General features: G+C 25.7%; 1 protein-coding gene across 6 annotated transcripts; it reads right to left on the reverse strand.

Moving 5' to 3' along the window:
- Positions 1 to 1,779: 1,779 nt before the first annotated feature.
- Positions 1,780 to 20,942, reverse strand: LOC128963266 (coiled-coil domain-containing protein AGAP005037-like). 6 transcript variants are annotated; one of them, XM_054309765.1, is made up of 13 exons: positions 20,535 to 20,942; positions 14,990 to 15,478; positions 9,664 to 10,129; positions 8,599 to 9,041; positions 8,308 to 8,499; positions 7,769 to 8,227; positions 6,394 to 6,447; positions 5,544 to 6,090; positions 5,393 to 5,476; positions 5,221 to 5,326; positions 3,296 to 3,533; positions 2,283 to 2,441; positions 1,780 to 2,191 (listed from the first exon to the last, which is right to left on the reverse strand). In XM_054309765.1, the coding sequence occupies exons 1-13, from the start codon at positions 20,836 to 20,838 to the stop codon at positions 1,797 to 1,799; spliced, it is 3,936 nt and encodes a 1,311-aa protein (XP_054165740.1). In that variant the 5' UTR covers positions 20,839 to 20,942; the 3' UTR covers positions 1,780 to 1,796. The 6 variants fall into 6 exon arrangements, with proteins under 6 accessions (XP_054165740.1, XP_054165742.1, XP_054165739.1 ...); XM_054309767.1 differs by lacking the exon at positions 6,394 to 6,447 and adding an exon at positions 7,056 to 7,133 and having other exon boundaries at positions 2,283 to 2,360; XM_054309764.1 differs by lacking the exon at positions 6,394 to 6,447 and adding an exon at positions 7,056 to 7,133.
- Positions 20,943 to 21,338: the final 396 nt, after the last annotated feature.

The raw sequence follows: 21,338 nt of genomic DNA on the forward strand, positions 1-21,338 counted from the left end.
AAATAATTCACACTTTTACTTTAATGTATTTAAAAAAATATTTATTTTATAAAAACTATATTTTTAATATCATAGTATGGAAAGTTACTTGAAACTTGCTAATTGATAGTTCATATTAAATATATTCCATTTATAATATGAATATCAATTAGTAAAATTGAGTACCTTTTCCATAGAGTTGGAAATTAATTTCGAGAAAAAATATTTTATGTTAACTCAGAAACTTATATTATTAGTAATAATTAAATATTCATAATAATCAAAGACCTATAAAAGATTAATGTATTATTTTTTTAAATATCAACTTTAAGTAAATTTTTCAAAAATGAGTTAATCATTGATAAAAGTTTTATTCAAAATTTATTTTAAAAACTTTCTGTTTTAGTTAACGAAACAAATTAATTACATTATTATTAAATTATTTATAAATATTCATACAGTAATAATAATTATCATTATTTTTTATAATTTATTTGCTTTTCTGTAAATTGTGTAAATTATAGTTTTTATCATTTWATTTTTTTTTTAAAATGTCACTGAATTTTTAGACTTAATACATTAAACAATTTGTTCTCATAATACCCCCTCATAAATGTGATCAACAAAATTACAGACAATTTTTTTATTAATAATTACACTCAGCGTTAGTTTTATGGCAAAAATGACTAGAAGTTTATGTCAAAAATTTACAGAATATTACGCTTCAAAAGTGAGTTATTTTTTGTATCAAGCAATGAAATTTTAATTAATTAATATTTTTAAAAATAATTGTTTTCAAAAGTGATACTATAATTATAATAGTAATTTATAATAATAATAAAGTTTGAGCATTATTTGTTTGATCATATACTGTACCATATGATTATAAATTATAAACATAAAATTATTATTTTGTATTTGAAATTGTTAGCAATTTTGTAAAGTTTTAAAAAAATTTATATGCTTTAAAATGTTATGCTATTCATTTAATTATCTTATTTTGTCAAATAAATAATTTTTTAACTGTAATTGTTAATAAAAGAGAAATTATATACAATTCAAAATAATTCAAAACATATAAAAGTATCAAAATATTTAAAAATTATAAATAAATAAAATCATCAAAAATAATAACTTTAAAAAACATAATATAACAACCAAATTGTTTTTTGAATTTTGTTTTAATGCAAGTTTCAATAATTACCGTAACAATACCCGAAAACAATTTTTTAAATAATTGATTGTCTTTTAGTCTATTGTTATTATACATAATATATAATAGTATTGTAAAAAATTGACAGTTTTTGTTTGTCAAATAAATTTATATTTAAAAAACGTTTTGATTAAATTTAATTCAATTTAAATAAAAATAATTGCCATGTTAAATTAATTTCAACAAGCTAAATCAATAAATGATTAAAATGACAAATATGAATATGAAATTTAAAATAATATACTGTATTGTAATGATGTAAAAACAATATTATAAAAATCAAAAATTGATGATAAATACAGTATWATTTATATATTTATGTAAAAATCATATAATATGACGACTGGCTCAGGTATTAGAAATGGTAATTATCGAAACAATGTCTATAATGTGTCCTATAATTGAATAATTCAATAAATTATTAATTATTATGATTTTATTTTTTTTGTTACTTTTGAAACAATTCTCACTTAACTAGTATTTTAATATACCGTAATTATGTAATAATAAAATTTACTTAAAAGTATTTTATAAATGCTAATGATTTATAGTAAAACAACTATTTTAAAAATCAATGATTTGACTGAAATATATATCTCTTTTCTTAGAGTATGTCAGTCTCAAAGATCTTTTGATTGACCGAATCGTTGACCACACCATTGGTTGTAGTCGTGGTGTGCGACACGATATCCCTAAGCGATCCGTGAACTGTACTCATGTTTAGAGACGTCTTCGACACAATATTGCTCTCTGAACCGGTTTTCTTAAGGTCGTTGAGTAGACCCCGTGGTATCTGTCCTCTGCTCAACTGCTGAAGTCTAGTGTACTGTTCCTGGAGTAGGCGTTGCTTTTTGAGCAGCTCCTGGTGCCTCTGTTCCAACAGTTCTTGTCGAGATTGGGCAAAACGTTTTTCAACAACCGAGCCCTGACTGCTCACTGAAGACAAGGATGTGATCGATGATGAAGGAGGGACTAGAATGTCGTCGCCATCCATAACACCTAAACAAAAGTATTAGAATAACAAAATGTATGTCAATTAATATACGATATATATATTGTAAACAAATTAAGTAATATTATGGTTTCATACCTTCCGGAGGTGTGGAACGGGGTCTGTTTGCTGCCGATGGTTCTGAATTTGATCTGAGCGCTGATGCCGGCGGCCGGGCTGCAAATGACGGCAAAACTACAGGATTAATACGTGATGACGATCGAGGTGGCGGTGCGGGTATTGTCGACCCGATGGGACCTATTGTTTTGCGGGACAATTGACATTTCGGCCGTTAATTCGGTTCAAGAGTTCTAATCTGTTACTACTGCCGTCTCGGGCACTACCGGGTGGTTCGACATTAGTTTATATATTATTTTAGTCATTAATTAATTCATTATAACTTACGGTATTTAAATTTACTAATTGTATATCAATATTTGTTTTATTAATTAAAATTATTTATTGCAGATTTTTCAAATCACTTCTACTTATTTAAATTTTMAGAATAACATTATTTTTTTTAATTTATAAATAACACATTAACTAAAATCAAAATATATTTTGTTTGTTAAATTAAATAATAAATTTATAATAGTTAATAAATCAAATTTAACTAAACACAATTCAAAATAATATTATAACAAAAAAATAATAACATGATATGTCATTTTTAAATTTAAAATTATTTCTTACTCTAAATTATATTAAAATAACGATAAATAAAAGATTACATAATTTTTAAAAATAGATAAATTAAAAAAACAAATATCATGATTATTTTATCAAAGTTAACAAGCAAAAATAGCAATAATTATAAAATATTATAATTCAAGCAAAATAATATTTAAATAATACATAATTTGGTAAAAAAATATTACCGGTAAAGCAATTAACACAATATACACAATACATAATACGTTTTCAGTCAATTAAAATCAATAAATAATAATTAAAAAAATAATATATATTGTGAATTTCAGTTTTGATTATCAATAGTCACAGTAGTAATAAAATTTCAAATATTAATGTTTGTTGCGTTTAATATTTATATAACAATTAGTCAAACAACTTATCATAAAATAGATAATCAATTAATCATATAATCCAATCACCTTTTTTAGTGACGGTTGAGTCCACCGAACCGATTGATTGAAGCAATTTCTTAGCTGTCGATGTCTGACCACTGGTTGTCGATGTGATCGTCGAAGTGTTAGTTGTCGTCGGCTTCGAGAAAGTTTGCAATTCATCCAGAAGTGAGTCCAATACATTGGTTTTCGACGCATCCGATGGTAACGGTGTAGCCGGTGTTACCTGTATTATGGTGTGCGGCTCCATATCGCTGTCATACATCTATGTGATTGGGAACAGATATTCAATAGAAAATTAGACATAAATCATCAATGGGTTAATTACACATATAAACACTTATATGGTTAACCTTAAAAGTACTGTTTATATAAATTACATAAATTTTTATACACAAAAATTATTATCTTATTTCTCTAAGAGATAATTTTAAATACAATAAAAGTTATTTTTAAATATATTAGTAAAATTAAAATTAATAAAGATAATAATAATATTAGTTATCAAATGATTGGTATAATTATCTGGTGGTAATGGTTTTTGTGTGTTAATAAATGAGAATTTTTGGATCAAACACATTATATGATAAAAACTTATGACATGAATTAGTAATTATATGGATGAGAGATCAGGTTGTATATGATATGATAAATGGATGAATTTAAAAAATGGACAGAAAGTTATAAAATTGATAAAAACTTGTTGACTGAGATACAGAAAAACGGACGGACCTGCTGTTGCTGCTCATTGTGCTCTGGCATTGTAGGCATCGATGCGAATCCCCGCCATAGACTGCATTTGATTTTTTATTATTGGTTTTTATTTTTTACGCAAAAAACATAAATGACTTTCAATAAGAAAATCAAATTATCTTAAATATGATATTAGAAAAATGTTTAAATAATTTCTTAAAATACACCTAATTTTTTATGCAAAATGGTTACCAAAATTGCATGCATTGTACATAGTTTAAGATAATTATATGCAGGAATTGTATTATCATCAGCGGACAGGTAGCTTTTGATCATTAAATATCGGTAAATGCTTTTCAAACAATGCAGTCTATATGGGATTGCATACATGCTATCAGTTATTGTGTGAAATGGGATTTGTCATTAAATAACATCATTGAGTCTAAGTTTATCATCAAATGATTATTATTATTATTTTTAAAGGTCTTAAAACATTACGAACACAGGATTATTGGTTTTAAATTTTTTAAAATTAATTATCAATCGGGATATAAAAATACATTATTAGGCATTGAAAAATGCAATAATTTTTAGTATTAAATAGTATTTTAGTTATAATATACAGTTAAATGTTAATATTATAATTATTATTAACAGTTATAATATTAGTATTTGTTATTCACAACATTATTTTATAAACATTTAAATAAATAAAGAAAATAACAAATTTTAAATGTTTAATATTTAACTGTATATTATAATTTTTATTCTTACTTCAATAATAATTAAAAATTAACAACTTTGATAATTATTTAGTTTAAAAACTTTTTAACAAATAACTCAATAAATAAACGACAGGGAAAAGTATTTATAAATGATTGAAAATTTTTTAAATATAGTTATATTAAAAACTTTGAAATCTAAATCATGAAAACAAATTACTCGATTTTGTGATTATTAACATTATCTCGAAAGTTAGGGCTCCGGCGCCACGATTGCATACGTTTGGCCTGAATTTTAATCACAATTATATCAATAAATTAACAATTTAATTAATAAATCAATATATTTGATGTTTAAATTTGTCTCATTGTTAATAATTTTTCTGCTAATAATAATTGTTATGAAATTTGTGAATAATGTAAATTACTTTTTTTTCTAGACATTACGGTAATATAAGTTATGTGACCAACATATTAATCTATTTTAACTTAATTTTTAGATTAAAAAAATAAATAAATAATATTTAATTGTCATACTCTGGAGCCGTCAGCGCTATCAGTTGAGGCCGACTGAAGTAACTGTGATGATGGCGATGAACTGTTGGCATTGGTGGTCGACCTCTGCTCTTGAACTGATGCCAACCTATTATATCAATTCATTTTATTAGTAGTTTGACATTATTATAGATAATTATTAAACAATAAATACCTTTTAAGTGTAACCAGAGTTCCGGTCAACTTTTTACACCTTTTGAGTGCCATTTCTAACCTTTCGGGCTCATCCTTCAGAAATCTTATGATAAATCAATGAAACAATCATTTGATTAAATCGTTTAAAAACAATTGATTGAATGTTATACTTCTCTTCGTGAACACAACACTCCATTTCCTGACTCATGACTGTCTTCATTGTTTGGCTAAGCGGTGGGAATCGACCTTTAAGATCGGCCACAGTCTTGGAAGCGCGTGATAGCACCAGAGCCATGGTCTCCACGTGTGACATATTCACTCGACACCTCCTGTTTATCACATTAGACCGGAGCTCTTCCACTTGAGTCTCGAGCTCGTGTAGGTCTTTATCAAGTCTACCGGAGTCGTGTCCGTATATATCTCTATCTTGTGACAACCGAAGTCTTTCCAATCTGAACTGGCAGTCAGTGGATCCCGAAAGAAAAGACAGCGTTTGTTTGATTTTAGCACATGTGTCGCGAAGCGTCTCTTTAGCAGAATTGGTCTGTTGTAGAGCCAGACGTCTCAACGACCGAACCTCTCCTCTCAAATCTTTAGTCTTCTTTCGGATTTGTTTTAACTGAGACAACACGTCTATTGTGAGATGAAACGGCAGTTCCCCTCTATAGCCTACCAGTGCCGCTGGTTTTGGTGGTGGTGCCGGTTTCCCTGATTTATCTGTTATTAAAATTTACAGTAAAATTAATAAAAAAAAATAATTAATTAAAAATACAATTATGTCTCACATGTGTCCCAATTTAAAGTACGGTAACAATAAAATTAATATCAACTTATATTTAGTAAAATATTTCAATATAATTGCTATAATTAGTTCAATCTTTAAAAATGGTGTTTATCAGCATTTATTATAATAATCAGTGCAAAAATAAGCATTAGTTTACTATACCGTATATTATAATTTTAAGGTATATATATATAATAATTTTTATTAAAAAAATAATAAATTTATAGTCTCAAAACCTGAGTATGTTATGGCTGTCCGCAACTTAATTGCCGACTTTGCGGGTCTTTTGGCTACAAAATAATCATTCAAAGAGATAGTAATCAACAAATAGGCGTAAAAAAATATAACATTTAACGTAATTCAAGCACACAAACAAATCAATAATAATAATAATAACAATAATAAGGATAATAAGTAGAAAATATTAAATAATTTCAAATCATTCAATTTATATAGTAAAATAAAAATACAATTATCATTGGGCAATATCAAGGGTCAACTAATAGATAACCAAACAAAATTTGGGTCACTTTTTTGGGTAAAATTTATTATTAGAGATGAAGACCTGCGCGCTGTGGGGTATGTATCAACTGATCCGAATCTGATGTCTCCTCAGAAAATGATACCGATTTTTCTTCTGTATAATTATCACCAACAAGTAATTCATAAGAAATATCATAAATCAGTCAATCGATCAATTAAATTAAGTAAAAATTATCATTAAAAAAACGAAAATAAAAATTAACAATAATTATTCAAAGCAATAATAATAATAATCAACAAAACAATTATAAGCAAAACTTAAATTTCGTTTTGAAATTAACTTTGAAATTAAGGACTTTAAATATATATATATATATATATATAATAAACAATATTTATATATAGGTTTTGCTACCTTTKAAGTGTTGTCTCTGGATTTGAGCATTTGTTAAATTGGACTCAATTTCATTACTGTCTACATCTGAATCTTCATCTGCAACAATAAAATTACAGAAAAACACCGCAAATGATTACAAGCATTTTAAAACTAATAATCAATACACTAAAAAAAATTTAAGCTAAAAATAAATATTGTATATCATTACAAAGCAATATATAATATATCAGATAAAACGCTAATTGCATGCTTCAAGTGATTGACTGATTTAAAGATAACACAAAATAATGTGATTGTAAAAATGCACAATAAAATAGATGAAAAAAGCGCAAACAAAAATAAATAATATTTATATTTTGTTTATAAAATAACATACATTTATAAATTGCATTGATATATATATAAAACCAAATTGAATCAATTCAGCTAAATTCAATTGTATATCAATCGATATACTTTATGTGTGTTATAAATGTAAAACTTAAAAAGTAGTTTAACATAGAATTTGAATTTAAAATTTTTTCCGATAATGAAATTCAAATGAGATGTAGTTTTTATACGATTTGGAAACAAATGTGAGAAAAATAGTCCAAAATATTCTGTATATTTATCATACTGTATATACAGTTAATACTGTTTATACTGTATTACGTATATTGATTTGAACTGTATATTGTAGTTGTATTCATATATGTTATACAAACTTATAAATTATAACAAACAAAACTAACCTGATTTTGGACCAGTAGTAGGTGTTAGTACTTTTGATACAACATTTGTTAGACTTTGAATTTGTCTTTCCATTTGTTGCATCCGTACTCTGGCCTCTTCATCGATAACAGGTGTGGCGGCACCCGAACGCATGCCATACATGCCGTACGGATCTTCAAATTGCATCGATGATGGATAGCCTGAAAATGATGCCCTCACATGTGTCTGAGTCTCTTGAGGCATACGTCGTTCGGGTGACGAAAGATAACCGGAGAAGTCCTGTCCATAATTACGGCCCATATCGGGTGATGGGTAATGACCGGCCACCGAATAAGGTCTGTCTGGAAGAGGACGATTTTGAGGATGATACTGAGGGCCAACCAATTGCGGTGAGGTTAAAGGTTGAGTGGGAGGTAGACCGGTACGGCCGGCAAATGATCGCTGAGGTTTAGGTGGCGGACCCGATGACATCATTTGAACTGATTTTGAACAATATTCAATAAATTAATAAAAATAAATAATTTCTTTTATATATATAATTAGTAAAATATTGATTAACCCATTGAATTATCTTTAGGTCTGGCCTTTTGTAGCAAATCGGGTGAAACGGCGCGTTGCGTAGGCAACTGCACCCCTACAACACCGGCCATCACTTGACTTTGGTTTTGATTAGTTTGGTTAGTATTAGCATCGTTGGTATTACTGTACAATGGCACCATATGGGCGTTTCGGGGGAGGGTTTGGGAATAACCTTAAAGATAGTGTTAACATAACAAGAAATGTTAGATTAGTGTTATATTAAAAATGTTAATCGGATGAAAAGCAATAAATAAAACGATTCATTAATTACCTGGAAACGGTTTGTTTCGCTCGGGTGGCTGCGGTGGGTGTCCGGCACCGTATGGTTGTCGACCTGTCATTGTCTGCGAACGATATTGAGGTGGAAGTATAATAGTACCGTAATATTGTGATTGACCGCCCGTTAATGGCAATGGTTTATCAGGAACTCCGCGTTTGCTTCGGTGAATGTGTTGCGACTGATACTCGGATTCGAATTCAGGTTCGGAAAAATAGCCGAACTGATCGGCATCGGACCACGTGTTTGGCATATTTGCCGGTCCGCCCACTGGTTGCGGACCATTGGCTCCGTGTTCGTAGATTCTTAGTACACAACGATCACGAATGTCCCTAAAATCCTCCAACTCGTAGAACATGTCTTTGCTCGGGTCATGGATATAGATCCGAATCACTGGACAATCCAAGTATTCCATCGACAGTTGCCGTGGAAATGATCTAAAGGATATTTTTTGCATTTTATTATTTAAATAAATTAAATTCAACTTAATATAAATGCAAATATCTTATATGATGTGCACAACAAATAAAATAAAATCATAAATAATCAGAACATATACTATATTATAGTAACTATAATATAAAGTAGATTATAATATATTCACAAAAAATGCTCTCAATTTAAAACACACTAACTCTAAGCACAAAATTTTATACAGTATTATATCATTTGAGAGATCAATACAAAACTATTTTATTTATTTTGTTGGTTAATAAAAATAGCAGTAAATTTATATTTATATATTTTTTATAACTAACAGTTAAGCTAATTGTTAAAATAAACTCAAAAATAAAACAAACAAAGTGAGTAACATTTTTAAAATATATAAATTGTTTTATTATTATTATATAATGTGATTAAAGATAGATATATTGATAAGTGAAAAACAAAAACAATATTTTGAAATCTAAACATCAATTAGTTTACAACTTTACAAACAAATTAAACAATAAAACGGTTGACAAGTTTTTTACTGTAGAGATGGCTTATCAGTAGAAATGATAAATACATTACATAATGACATAATAGTGATAATCAATGGGAATGAGTCAAACATACCGCACAAACAATGCCTTAACGGTGTCGAGTGATGTAATTTCATTGGGAAGGAGTGCCCGTTTGGTCTCAGATCGGAACTGTAGAAACACGAGTCCAAGTGACCGGTCCTGGGTTTTAGATGGCGTACGTACTATCGGTAAAGAGGAGCGCACTTTATTGCCGCGACGGAAACCGGTGGCCGACGTCTCAATCTCCGACATAATACCCGGATCGTCGTCGAACAGAGCCGATGAAGGATGATATCCCGCCAATCGGTCCAATGGTGTCGTACTGGCCGGTCGTTGCGGTTGTTGATGATGTTGTTGTTGCTGTTGTTGTAGTTGATGATGATGTGACTGGTGGTGCGGTAGACTTGGATGTGTAGGTTGCGGGCCTTGACCTTGTTTGACAYCCGACGACACCTGCGGCTGCTGGCTATTCATACGTCGGGGCGCTTGTGGTGGTGGTGGCTGTCCTCCCGCACCGCCTATTATTTTGTGGACACAAACAACAACAACAAAATGTGTGTTAGTATTGGTTTTGTATAACAATTATAATAACAAATTAATTAATAATAATGTAATTAAAAAACTAAAATATAATAAAACAAATCAAAACATACAACAAAACAATTTCATTTAAATTGCTTCTCACGGATCACGTGACAACATCTCTATTATTATCGGTGTGTTTGAGAGCACTGGTATGTTATGTATAGTCAATGGGAGCACACAGTCGTCAGTCAATAAATAATAGGGATTTACTTCACTGACTCTCTCTTTCTTTCCCACACACAGACCGGCATCACTTCTCTCTCTCTYTCTCTYTCTCTCTCTCTCTCTCCCGGTGTGAGTGAGAGTGTGTCAGTGCGCGCGCACATACATTACATATCCCGGGCCAGGGGTGAGACCAGTCAGTCAGTTAAAAGTAGTACCAAAATATTTATTACTCATACAATTGGCATAATAACACAATTGGTATTATATATACTGTAATATGAAAACAAGTCTATAACCACTTGGAGAGTGAACCCTCCCTGACCTCAACCAGCACTTACTGTTAGTGTACTGACTGTGCGGGTAAACAATACACAAGTGTTGTTACATTTGGCATTATATATACAGGTTTTTACATAATATATGAGTTTTTAATGGACACATATAGTTGTTTGCAACAAAATAATATATATATATAATATTGTATAATACTATATACAACACTGAGATTTCTCATACAATAGGAGAAAGTCCTAAAAAACATAACAACGATATGATTACAGTGTATAACAAACAATATCTATAAATAATATTTATATAATATATGTTACAATAAATTATCTGATGATAACATTTTCGCACCAAATTTTTGAACTATATTTCCCATACTGTCATAAAAGTGCCAAATATTTATTATAAATTTTAATATAATAATAACTTTATTTTATTCATTCAATGTATTATTATATTTCAGTTTCATAACTAACATATTATTAAATATATGAACTAAATTTTATTAAAAAATAATAAAATAAAATATTATTTTTTAATATTCATATATTTGTCATTTCAAATACAATACATTATACAGTATTTAATCTATAAGAGCTAACAACAAAATTTTATTATAATAAAATTTTTTAAATAAATGGTGATGGGTAAAATTCATTAAAATAGCAATCTTATTTTATTAATTGAATGTGTGGGATGATTATCTTTATAATTTGTCATAAAGTATCTATTTTTTAAAAAAAATAATGACTAACAAGAAAAACACAATAAATAATTAAGTAATAAATTTATATAAATATTTATACAAAAAAATATTTATTTATTTTTTGAAAGTATAATCATATTTAATATATATATTTTAATTTAATTAGAATTATAGTCATTTTATCTATTATTTTAATAATTTTTTCACATTCTTTAAGGCTATATAGTATATACATATAATAATATAATTATTATTATTATTATAACAGTTTTATGTAATACAGTGTATAATAACTGTATTTTTATATAAGATTTAGAAATATCAGTGATATTATTAAAAAAAAACTGTACTATTGAAATGTCAAGCATCTAATGTGTTGTATACTACAGTTGTTATAATTATGTATATCATCCAAAAAATTGTAACAACAAAAATGTTGAGTTTGCTTAATCGTTAAATCTCTCTCTCTCTCTCTCTCTCTCTCTCTCTCTCTCTCTCTCTCTCTCTCTCTCTCTCTCTCTCTCTCTCTCTCTCATACTTTSTCTCTATTAATGTTTATTTTATAATATTGTTAGTTTTGCGCTTTAAGTAATTTATATAAAACTTAATGAAAGCGAGTGTATGACATACAGTGTATGTCTATTAGTGAAACACATGGCTCAACATCACACATATGATAGTATCATACATATTATGATACATAATAATAATAATAATAATAATAATAATAATAATAATAATAATAATAATAATAATAATAATAATAATAATAATAATAATAATAATAATAATAATAATAATAATAATAATAATAATAATAATAATAATAATAATAATAATAATAATAATAATAATAATAATAATAATAATAATAATAATAATAATAATAATAATAATAATAATAATAATAATAATAATAATAATAATATTAATAATAATAATAATAATAATAATAATAATAATAATAATAATAATAATAATGGAAAGCAACAGAGCCAAGCTCTACTGGGATAAAGAAATAAGAACAGATAAGACTGTGGCCCACAACCGCCCAGATATAGTACTAGTAGACAAACATCAAGATAAGGCGTACATAATAGACATAGCGGTCCCACTAACACACAAACTACAGGACACGCATAGTGAGAAACGCCGAAAATATACAGACTTGGCCTATGAGATCAATAAGATGTGGCGCATTAAGAAAGTTGAAATCATACCTATAATCCTGTCATCAATGGCCGTAATACCGAAAAATCTGGCCCTAAGTTTGGAATCACTGGAAATCAGAAAAACTAAGATCTATGAAATGCAAAAAGCAGTGATACTTCAGAGTTGTAGAACAGTCAGAAAAGTACTAGACTTGAGTTGAGTCTAACCAGTCGTGTCTCTGCCMCCAAAAAGTGGCCGACACAACTGTGATCACACCGGAACAACCGTGATATACAAAGATAATAATAATAATAATAATAATAATAATAATAATAATAATAATAATAATAATAATAATAATAATAATAATAATAATAATAATAATAATAATAATAATAATAATAATAATAATAATAATAATAATAATAATAATAATAATAATAATAATAATAATAATAATAATAATATCATATACAGTACTAACTCTAATAATATATAGTAGTGTTTTGCTTGCAATTTATTTCATAATTTCGACTAATGTTATGTTTAAATCTAATTTTAGCATTAATTTAAACATAGGATCAAACATATACACCACAAAGTATTTAACTTATGTTCCCCACACTTGTATCACTCATTTATAGTTTTTCAGTACCAGTATATATATTTTTATAGACATAAATATAATGTGTRTATATATATATGAATATATATATATATTATACAATTAATGCAATTTTCAGATTACATGCTGTGTTTATTTATAATTCACTTTATTTACTGTCACTATACCATCATTAAGAAATTTTTTTTTTTTTAAATATTTATCTTAACTAATTAAATCATTATAAAAAATTTCTGATTAAGCTTAATAAGTTTTTTAGTATAAAATATAATTAATAAAATTACATTATTAATATATTTCTAATAGAATAATGATTTATTAATGACTTAACCAACAAAAATAAATAGAGATTTATCTAAACATTGATTTTTTTAGATTTTAATTAAATAAATTCTACAAATGTCATAAATAATTTTGTTAATGAATATTTCAATAATTTGTCTTCATAAACATTATTAGTCAATAAATTAAATATATGACAATTTAATTACTGTAATAAACATAAAATTTGATACTTTTATATAAACTTTTATAATTAGTTTTAATTAGCTTATTTAATATTATATTATAGACTCCTATTATCTGTGTTATGATTTGTGAGCTATATATTTCTAATATTGATACATTAGATAATCAACAATTTTATTTTAAATTAATTGCATTTATTATACTGTATATAATTTTTATTTGTTAGACATTTAATGGTTGAATATGTCATATTGATGTGGTTGTCAATCATCATAATTTAATATAATGCACTCTATAAATATTTAATTAGCAAAACAATAATATTATTTCCATATTTTAATCTATTATATGATAATTATAAGAATTATTAGATAAATTAATATACTATCARGAATTCAAACAATTTATTATTAATAATATGAATAAATATTTATTTTTATTATGATATTAGTGTTAATGAAAAATATTGAATATTATTTTTTAGTTAATTATGAATTAATTTATACTTAACTATACGTCTATTAATATAATATATAAATTATGTAAATTTTTTACAAATAATCTATTTAATAGAGTAAATGATAATTGGATATAATTTATTATTTAAAATTGTATCATATTTAATAAAATAAATATTTTTAGAAATTTTAATTAAATATTTTTATATATTAAGGAACAGTTGTTTTTCATACACATATCTGTTGACGGCTATAGAAAATTGTGACCAAATTTGATTAGACTTTGACTTGAATTAAGTGTGAATTTATCGATGTTTGCAAATATAACAAACATGTCTTATTAAATAATACCAGTCAAGTGGTATAACAGTATATATATAGTGGAGTGAGTATTATGGATTACTCGCTACCAGTGCACAGCAGGAATTATCTGTGTGTGTGTTTGTGCAAAGCACAGGGAGATAAATAAAGTAAAGAGCGAGAGCTCTCTGAGATGATATCAATAAACATTAAAACAAGATTTTTGATTCAAATTAATGATTTTGTTGGGTTGGAGATTAAATCTCTTAATATTGTGGACTTAGTAGTTATTTGTGAACTATATATTTAAATATTTTGCAACAAACTATTAAACTCTCTCTCTCTCTCTCTCTCTCTCTCTCAAAGAATATTCTGTGTTTGAAAAGAGTATAATATATGATAGAATCTTTAGAAATAATTTCACTTATAGTGTATTTATCTTAAAAGAGCAATAATTTAAATGAAATGTTAATAATGATTATACTGATTGTTGAATCTCTAAATCTTTTTAACTAAAAAAATATTTTTGCATTCAATTCATTAATTAACATCTTTGCTAATGAAAATAAATGTTTGAAAGATTGTTAATATCTTGAATTAAACGCAATTATTAAGCAAAAAAATTACTTACCATTGGATCCGCCACTCTTGAGAAGAGCAATGTTTGGCATTTGTTGTGTCATTCGTGATATCGCTTGTTGTTGTTGGTGTTGKTGTTGTTGTTGTTGTTGCTGCTGCTGTTGTTGTTGGTGTTGTTGCTGTTGTTGGTGTTGTTGKTGTTGTTGCTGTTGCTGTTGCTGTTGCTGTTGCTGGTGTTGTAGTGGCAAAAGATGTGGTTGTTGTAGATGAAGTATATGGTGTTGAGGATGACGTGGACCAGTTGATTGTGGCGGATGTTGTAACGATTGCTGTTGATGTCCATTAGTAGGTCTGATAAGTGTTAGTACTCTTCGCTGCGCTATCTGACCAGTGCTTCCTCTTCGAACATCTTCGGCATCACTATAATAGCCGCTCCTATGAATGTCTTGTTGTTGTTGAAATAGTTGCAGTTGTTGTAAACTCCGTGGCGGTGCCGAATGCGGTCCTGTTTTTGACCATCGAATCGGTAAAGTATTGATAACTTTATATTAATTTAAAATAAAGTTTTTGTTTTTTTAGTGATCATAAAATATAACAATAAATTTAATGTTTTGGTAATGCTTTTTTGTTATTTACAAATAAACATAATTCACTCACWCAGACATTAAATGCTTTAAAATTATATATTTGAACTTAATTTGCTTTTAATTTAAGTTTTGGATAAGAGAGAGARAGAAAGAAAGAAAGAGAGAGAGAGAGAGAGAGAGAAAGAAAAAAGAAATTGATAATCAATCAAATATATTGTGTGAATAGTGAAAGAGTTTGGGAAAATGTTTGATAAAAGTAAAACACGAATTGCATTTAACACACTATTAATTAGATTTATAGATAGGCCAACAAATTAAAATTATTTTTGACCCCATTTTTGTATATATAGGTATATGCAAAACAATAATTTTGTTAAAAATTAATTTTTTATTTAATAATAATTTGATATTTCATACAATTTTTTGTTAAATTTTGTATTCTTTGTATTCATATATACCTTTCATTGAATTAAAATGTGTTATTAACGGTGTATTCAATAATTGAATTATACAAGTAATTATAATTACTATTTTGTTGTTAAATTCAACGCAATTCTTTTAAATTCATAAAATAATAATAATACTAAAATTTGATTTAAAATTTTAAAACAACGTTCAAATTAAAACATAACTTATTGTATGTTAAATAAATTGTGAATGATATGATATAAATTGTATAATTATATACTTAAAAATTCTAATTAAACTACATTTGTTTATTATTATTACAATGAATAATATTAAATGTAATATACACTATATTATTTACAAAACAAATGGCATCATAAAGATATACATATATAGTTATATTTTATATAATTTATATAATTTATATGTATACAATAATATAATGTCTGCATTTCCTGTTTATTAAAAGTATATAACTTTTGATATGCAGTATTTATTGTACAAATGGGTTGTCCATCTAATATTTTAGCTCATAAAATAGACCGGGGCAGTCCTCACATTAATATACAATACAGTATTATTACAATAATGTATATAATATACTACATTAAATTTATATAAATAAAATACATAACTTATATAACATAAGTGACTATCAAATAAATGTATTGCTAATTTAGAAAATAATTTTATTGGTATATTAAATATTGTTTTTCATTTGAGTTTATACTATACCGTACGGTTTATTATACTGTATAATATAATACAATACCTGTATATTGTTAATACTATATATATATATATTATAATGGTAATTATGGTTACATATATTACTATTTTGTGCGAGAGAAGTGGATCTTAAAATTTATAGCAAAAGTCATGAATAAAATAAAATAAAATATTATAATTATTAGCGATAAAATTTAATAAATATGATATGTAAAAATTTATGCAAAATATATGCAAAATATTGATTATATGCGAAACAAAAATCAATAATTGTAAAACGTGTCCAAAATATTTATGCATTACAGTATGTTTTCAAATAAAAACTTTAAACAATACATATATTTCAGCCGAAACCCGGGTTTTAATACTTTTATTTAAAAAAATTAAAAACTATTAATCAATAAAACAATTTTTAAAAATAGGAAGTAAAGTGAGAGAGAATAGGTTAAAACAAAACAAAAAATATATAAAAATCAATTTTTCAAGATTTTTATCTATAAAAAGGATTATATACTGTAATACTATAATATATTAAGGTTTTCACAAACATAAAGGAAAACATAGTTATGTCAATTCTAAGAGTTTATAAAAAATAATAATAAAAAAAATAGTATTTGAATATTTTATGATATATACATTTTTATAAATATAAAACATATTAATATAATTTGATAGACAATACTGTATTGGACAGGTATACAAACATTAATAAAATGTATGTATTGTATGTATTGTATACTAAATAGTATAAATTTATATTGTTTGAATTTTTGACATATACGTGACAGGTCTAACCATTTTGATTACATTAGCTGATTCAGTAAAAACGACTATATGTATAATCAATTGAATTATGAAAGATGAGTCGTGACGGGTGCTAATAACAACATCATCAATACAATCAAATAGGAAATATTTATTATCTCTAAGATCATGTATATACTGATCAGATACTGTATATATATATATATATAATGATCAGAGATTCAAAATGCAATAATTAGAGTACATGAAAGGATAGGATTTGTGTAAACATATTGTAATTATCAAAATTTCATTATTTTTCTGTACTGGACCTGAATTGTTGTCATTAACTAATTTACGTTAAGTGATAGAGGAAGAGTACAGTTATGTGGGTGAAAGCTAACTAAGCCTACCATCTCATCACATCCAAACTACATACACATACAGATGTTATAAACAAAGCACACAACTATCTCTTATTATCTAAAAAAATATATGCTTTTAAATGATAAATGTGCTCTTTATCTAAGCGTACTGTCCAGTGGACCATACAGTTCACGGATAATTCAAATTCATGACATGCTATGCCTTTAAAATGAACTGAAACAACTGTTTTGAAGACATCCATTACTAATTGAAAGTGTAGGCACAGGGATGACATATATTTGATGTGCAATTTAATTCGGTATAATCAATATAAATTTATAAATTCACACATATGCCTAAATCAAATAAACATAATCATTTAGGAGTTATCTTTGTATTTTGTTTATTTAAATATATCACTTATACACTTATATACCAAAAACATAACTATTTAATGTTTATATAAATTATATTATTGGGAAAATGGCTTAAATTTATCAATTATGTATCAGTTGGTCGATACTAATTATATTTAATGTTATTTCTGACTATTGTATAGCAATACTATATACAGTATATAAATAACTGAATTCACTAACATATTGCCTATCATTAAGAGTTAGACTATGTGTTAGAAATTGATGAGAGAAACGGACTTATTATGTTTATCGAAGCAATCATTAAATCATATTTTTCTATATTTTCTCCTACATATCATATTTATTGGATGTATATTATAATAAATATAATCATATATTCAAAAACAAAAATGTTTAACACAAAAAACAGATTTAACAATAATTGAAAAAAGAGAGATATAAATATGCAGTATTTTACTTATCAATAGCACTCAAATATTAGATCATAATAATTAATGCATTGGCAAATCAATTATTGGTGTCATACATAATATTTAACATGTATAACATTATTATAATTGATTATTAAAACTTTATATCTAAAACGATTTTATACATTCAAAATAATAATATAAATAATAACAACAATAAAGAAATAAAATTATAATTAATGAGAAAAAGTGAGACAATATTATACAATAATATACAACTTATATAATACAAGATTGTAATCTTTTTATTGGCAAAAGTGATGACTCGTTGGTTGAAAATCTTTATTATACTAATAATATTATTACAGTATTATTATTAATAAACTTATTGATAATAAACGCTTGAAATTGTCTCTTCATAAGACATGGTCATACATAAAAGTGTCAAAAAATAAAGTAATATAATAGTTCATAAATATATCTTATATTTATATACAACTTTTGTATTTATATAATGTGTATACAGTATTACAGTATATCATAGAAGTAAAAGCAAAAGTTGTATTATATTATGTAATATTTATTTTTATTTATTGTGAGTGTTATAGACTTATAGTTATCATTATAAAAATTTTATAMGTCTATCGGTCTTTCTCTCTTTGTCTCTGTTTAKGTAAACGTAAATTAATTAATTAAAATAAATAAATTTAAAATTATTTTGGAAATTAAAGTTCAGGTTTTTATAATAAAATCATTAATAACTTTTGTACTCAACTTTTTTTTTAATTAAATTGGTAAACATTTTTTAAAACTCTTGTTTCAATTTTTTAAAAATGTTTTCTATAAAAGCTTAGGAAATTCAATATTTGTTCACAAAAAAAATGTTTTCGACATAATCAACAAAATGATAGACATTTAATATTAATATATATATATATATATCAGTAAACATAGATGTAAAGTTTTAAAATTTTTAAGGTTTTGATAAATCAAATTTGTTACACTAAAATAAGTTTAAGATTATAATAAAAAATATTTAAATTTATGGATATTTAAATGCATAATAGATATTTCAAAAATTTGAAGCAAAATGTCAAATATATTAACTAAAAAAGTCTAACACAAGTGTCAATTGATAGGTTGCAGTGATTGACAATATATTAAATATATAAAAACTTACAGACTATTTCAATTACAAAAAACAATTAATTATTTGTTATATTACATAATATTGTATATATTTTTTAAACAAAAAAACATAAGTCTATTATTTATCTGATAAAAATGTTATATTATATACACCCATATCTATAAATATAATCAATTTCACGATTGATTTATTATCATGATTTTTTTTTTGTTGAACTAAACATATTTATTTTATAGTAAAACAATTTAGTATTCAATTATTCATGCAATTGAATGCAATCATATAATTTTTATGTTGTTGGTTGCAATACTATATAATTTGATAATTAAACATAAATGTATTGGCAAGACATTAATATTAAGGTTAGAGTTCATAAATACTAAATTTTCTTTTGAAATTTTTCGATACATTAGGCTTACAAACATGTATATATATATWTATATATACCTATTCATTATCGCATGTTATTATGATATATATTAATATACAGTATTGTATAAATATATATGTATGTTAAATAAAAGTGCAAAAACATACAAAAATAAAATTATTAGTGATTTATTGTTGAGAATAGTAACAACAGTCAGTCATTCTTAATATTATCAAACAGTATAATGTCTACTAAAAAGGTTTGTTAAAAGGCATCCAAATAAATGATAAATACAGTACTCTATAGTTAAATATATAGTATAGATATATAGAGGAATGTGATTAATTGAATTAGCGGTCAAACAACCAAACAAACCTAAACCCAAACAATGCGGGTCTAAGAGTGAGAGTGAATGAGTGAACAATAATTTATTTATCAAAAAAATGTAATTACCCTGAGGCTGATCAATGGGAATGGGATTAGAAATAGTTAACTGTCCACCGAGTCGTCTAATTTCTGCAGAATCTATAGATCGCGAACCAGATATCTGTGGTAATCGTTGCTTATTAGGTGGTGATTGAGAGGACGACATGTTTGACGAAGAGGATGGCTGATCTTTGCCCGATTTACTCGATTTCTTGTTGGACTTGTTTTCATCATTGTTGGCACCGACACTACCACTGCCGTGATGTTTGTTTTTGTTGGGCATTGATGTGCTTCGGTGAAGTTGTGTCAACTTTTTTATATTGAATGGCATTGTTGTTGGTGTTAGTGRTGATATCRGCAAATGACTCTCCGGTTAATCAATTTCATCAATTATACAATCAATTGGATAATAAATGCACTTTAATTATGCATCACATATACAGTGTATTATAACTTATATACATGTATACTATGCGGCAAATATACTGTATATATGAGATTTACTTAAATTGAATAATTTTTAGATTATTAGTATAATTATATACAATATCATCACAAAAAAATCAAAGCTTAAAAATATTTTATTTATTATTATTAGTTTTATTATTAGCAGTACTTATTATTATTATTATTTAACTATAATATTAAGTTTAACACACATTCAATGTGCAGTACAAATACAGTATATACAGTAATAATATTTTTTATATAATGAAGATTACACACATTACTTATATAAACTAAAAGATAACTAAATAATTGACAAAATATTTGTCAAAATTAAATATATGAAACAATAAATGATTTTTTTGTCAAGTAAAACAATAATTG

Source organism: Oppia nitens, unplaced genomic scaffold, assembly GCF_028296485.1.
Source record: "Oppia nitens isolate AA-2021 unplaced genomic scaffold, nextdenovo-longstitch-racon4-pilon3 scaffold7_pilon_pilon_pilon, whole genome shotgun sequence".
Taxonomy (NCBI): domain Eukaryota; kingdom Metazoa; phylum Arthropoda; class Arachnida; order Sarcoptiformes; family Oppiidae; genus Oppia; species Oppia nitens.